Below are 3,891 nucleotides of genomic sequence, written 5' to 3'. Positions count from 1 at the left end.
ACAATTTATTGCACTTTTGAAATAAAGAAAATAATATAAAGGAAACTCGGTACAAATATGTACTCCCTTCATATCACAAATACATGTCGTTTTGGATATGTATTTGGTCAAATATAAATTAGAACTTTAAAAGCAAATGTACATACAAATATAAACATTGTTCTAAATATTGAAATAAGGAACTTGTGAACCATATGTTTAGATTTGTGTTGGAATATGTATTTAGAATATTTTTTTCTTTGTTTCACATATGTATAATAAAAAATCAGTGGTCAAAGGTAAATGTTGAAGACGATCACTTTACAAAACAATACGTATTCATGATATGGACCTGTGGAGAGTAGTACAGTATTTGTGCCTAGCTTGTGATTTATGTTTCTGTCTTATTGGATGACAGGATATATATTTTTTCTAGGAAATACATTGTTAACATAAAATTTTCAATCATGTGAAGTTGTATAGTCCTTCCATTCATAACAGTCAACGAATTTGTCTGCTTTTTCCTTGTTCTGTTAGTACTAGCACTACAATTTTTTCTTTTGCGGGGGAGTATTAGTGTACTACATTGCAATAAGAGTATTAGTGTACTACATTGTAGTAAGAGTTCTTCTAGTTGGATGGACGAGCCTCCGGGTTGTGTCACTAAATTTGTGGACGATTTAATGTTGTTTGAAGTTTAATAAAGCTAGCCATGATGGCCATCACTCAAAAGAGAAAAAAAACTTGTGTATTGATTCGAAATGTTGGTCTAGGCTGGGATTGGGTGGGCCCCATGGCACGATACAACCCGCGGCAAAGCCGGTCCAGGCTTAGGCTAGGCTTGAAAAAGCCTGGTGTTCAACAAGCAAGCCCGAGCCCAGCGCGACATGACACGTTTTTTGCGTTACACACAGTGGCGGAGCCAGGAAAAAAGAATGAGGAGGGCCGAGTGTTGCTGAGCCTCGTCAGGGAGGGCTAACCCACCATAATACACCATTTTGATAGCAAATAATCACTTGTTCAGATGTATATTAGGCTTAAATCAGTTGTATTAGGGGGGGGGGGGCAGGGCCCCTGCTGGTCCCCCCTGTCTCCGCCACTGGTTACACAAGCCCAAGCCTGGCCCGACGCAAAAGCCTTAAGCCCAAGCCCGGCCTGACATGACACATTTTTCCATCACACAAGCCCAAGCCCGACATGATGCAAAAGCCCAAAGCCCGAGGCTCCCCGGTTGGACTTCTGGGCTATCCGCTAGTGCTGCTCAGAATCATCATCATCAGAAAACTAAAAATACTTTTTCCCTCTTGCTTCTAGATCAGGAGCAAAGGGGAAGGGGAAGCTGGAGGATATCATGCAAGAGTTGGCTCTGAAGGAAGAGGATCTTGATGACGTGATCTTCAAGGACGACGATGCCCCTGCGGAGGAAGAACTCAGATGGATGGTATTGGCGCATGTGCACATGGACAAGGGTTTTAGTACCTACTGGTTTTCCGAAACATGTGATCTGCTTGGGATCTAGCAAGACAGGTGAAGATCAAAACCCTAGAAGATAACATATTCCAGATGCAGTTTAACTGCTTAGGGGACTGGGAGAGAGTCACCCAGGGGGGACTGTGGCACTTCAGGGGAAATCCAGTTATCATTGTTCCTTATGACGGTTACTCGAAGACCACATCCATCGAGTTGTTCAAGTTTGAAATCTGGGTGAGGATCATTGATCTGCCGATAGCATATCACGACAAGGTGAAGGCGCTGGCATCAGAGTTGGGCGAGTTTGTGGACTCGGAACCTTCATCCTTCGATTTTGAGGGCAACTTTTACCGGGTGAGGATCAGGCTAGATGTGCGCAATCCATTGAAGAAAGTAACGTCTCTGATCCGCGGTGGAGAGCGGCAGATATTTGCAGTAAAATACGAGCGTCTACCCGACTGGTGCCAAGTATGTGGCATGATGGGCCACGATTTCAAGGAACATGGTGATGGAGTCCACCCTCCTTCGGCGCTGATTTTCAAGAATTTGCGTGCTCCAGCTAGCACTGCATGGGGGACGAAATGCCGTAACAGCAACCAGAAGGGCGGGAGGCAATAAGCAGGTCAGAGCAGCAACGGGCAGGAGAAAAGTGCAGGAGCGGAAGAACCGTCGTATGTTGATATGGAAGTGAATGATGAAAACCGTAAGCACAACTCCGACGGGGTGTTGCAGAGTCATAACCCGGGGTACGGGTCTGGAGATAGTGCCAGCGACAAAAAGTGGAGAGACGCCTCTTAGCCCACCTCCAAAACAGGACTCCAAGAGGTCTAAACCAACCCTACAAACTAAGAAGAATCCTGCTGGAGTGCTGAAAGAAGATCCTCCCACAGGGCAAAAACTATGATGCTAGATCGGTGGCCTCCTCGGCGGAGGACCGCCGGGCGCAATGAGTTTGTTAAGTTGGAACTGCCGGGGTATTGGCAACGCCCCGATAGTTCAAGAGCTCCGCGAGATAGCGGTAAAGTTTGCCCCTAAAGTGCTATGTATAATTGAAACTCGGATAGGGAGGGATAGAGCAGAAAATCTAGCAAACACTTTAGGTTTTGATTCATCATTTGCTGTTGACTCCGCTGGTAGAAGCGGGGGCCTAGTTCTTTTTTGGAATAATGAAATAAAGGTGAAAATTTTGGGCTACTCGAGGTTCCATATTGATGCAAAAATCTGTGATATTGGTTCGCAACCTTGGCGTTTGACATGCTTCTATGGAGAGGCAGAAACACATCTTCGCCAAACGTCATGGGACACCCTGAAGGGGTTGGCTGCTCATAGACCCCTCCCATGGGTCTGTTTGGGCGATTTTAACGAAGTGCTAAGACGGGACGAACATGATGGTATAGGTCAGAGATGCCAAGCATAGATGCAAGGCTTTCGTGATGCCGTGGATGTTTGCGGTTTGAATGAATTGGGTTTCCAAGGCAGGATGTGGACGTTCGAGAAGAAAGTGACAGGCAGCACTTACACCAGGGTGAGGCTAGACAAAGCCCTTGCTACGGCAGAATGGAGCTCTCTGTTCCAGGGTGCAGCGGTGGAACACCTTAAGGCGGCGACCTCTGATCATTCGCCTATTCTCTTGAAGTTGGAATCCACGGCGAGGCATCAAGCGAGAGAAAAGCTCTTTAGATACGAAGTTATGCGGGACTCTCATGCAGAGTTGAAGCAAACCGTGAGATCGGCATGGGATCCAAATAGCCAAAACCCATCTGTGAGTGCTGTACGAGCAAAGCTAGCATCGTTGGCTAGCAATCTGGGAGAGTGGAGCAAACACACTTTTGGCAGTGTGCGAGGAGAGATCAGAAGTTTGAAAAAAGAGTTAGACAGGCTAAGAAACATAAATGGCAGGACCGGCCCGAGTGCCGCTGAAGTGAAGATAAACGATCGCCTAATCGAGCTGTACCTCCAAGAGGAGTTGATGTGGCGCCAGCGGTCGAGAGTAGATTGGCTATCGGCGGGTGACAAGAATACACATTTTTTTTCATCTTAGGGCATCGATGAGACGCAGAAAAAACTTGATCAAGTCTCTACAAAGACAGGACGGACAGCTCACGGATGACCCAACCGAGATGCAACAAATGGCGTGGTAGTTTTATCATATATACCTCGGAGGGGGTACAGGGGATGGAAGAGGTGCTGCAACATGTACTAGCAAAGGTAACAGATGAAATGAATGACAGGCTCATGGCTCCATTTAAGGAAGAGGAAGTTAAAACTGCACTCTTCCAAATGTTTCCCACGAAGGCCCCCGGGCCGGATGGGTACCCAGCCCACTTCTTTCAAAGACATTGGGACATATGTGGGGCCTCGGTCACCAATACAGTTCTTGGTATTCTAAGGGGTGAAGAAAGTCCCGCATGCATAAATGATACTTTGCTGGTTTTAATACCA

General features: G+C 46.3%; 1 protein-coding gene across 1 annotated transcript; it reads left to right on the top strand.

Annotated features, from left to right (window-relative positions):
* Positions 1-1,542: 1,542 nt before the first annotated feature.
* On the top strand, positions 1,543-2,067 carry LOC147988780 (uncharacterized). Its single transcript, XM_087535882.1, has one exon. The coding sequence runs from the start codon at positions 1,543-1,545 to the stop codon at positions 2,065-2,067; it is 525 nt and encodes a 174-aa protein (XP_087392008.1).
* Positions 2,068-3,891: the final 1,824 nt, after the last annotated feature.

Source organism: Triticum urartu, chromosome 1A (assembly GCF_056163025.1).
Source record: "Triticum urartu cultivar PI428250 chromosome 1A, HENAU_Tu73, whole genome shotgun sequence".
Lineage (NCBI taxonomy): Eukaryota > Viridiplantae > Streptophyta > Magnoliopsida > Poales > Poaceae > Triticum > Triticum urartu.
The sequence above is the reverse complement of the archived record's forward strand: the minus strand, read 5'-3'. Positions and strand labels throughout refer to the sequence as shown.

Excerpts from the sequence above, each read along its gene's own strand:
- LOC147988780 (XM_087535882.1), top strand. The coding sequence starts at position 1,543 with ATGCAGTTTAACTGCTTAGGGGACTGGGAGAGAGTCACCCAGGGGGGA.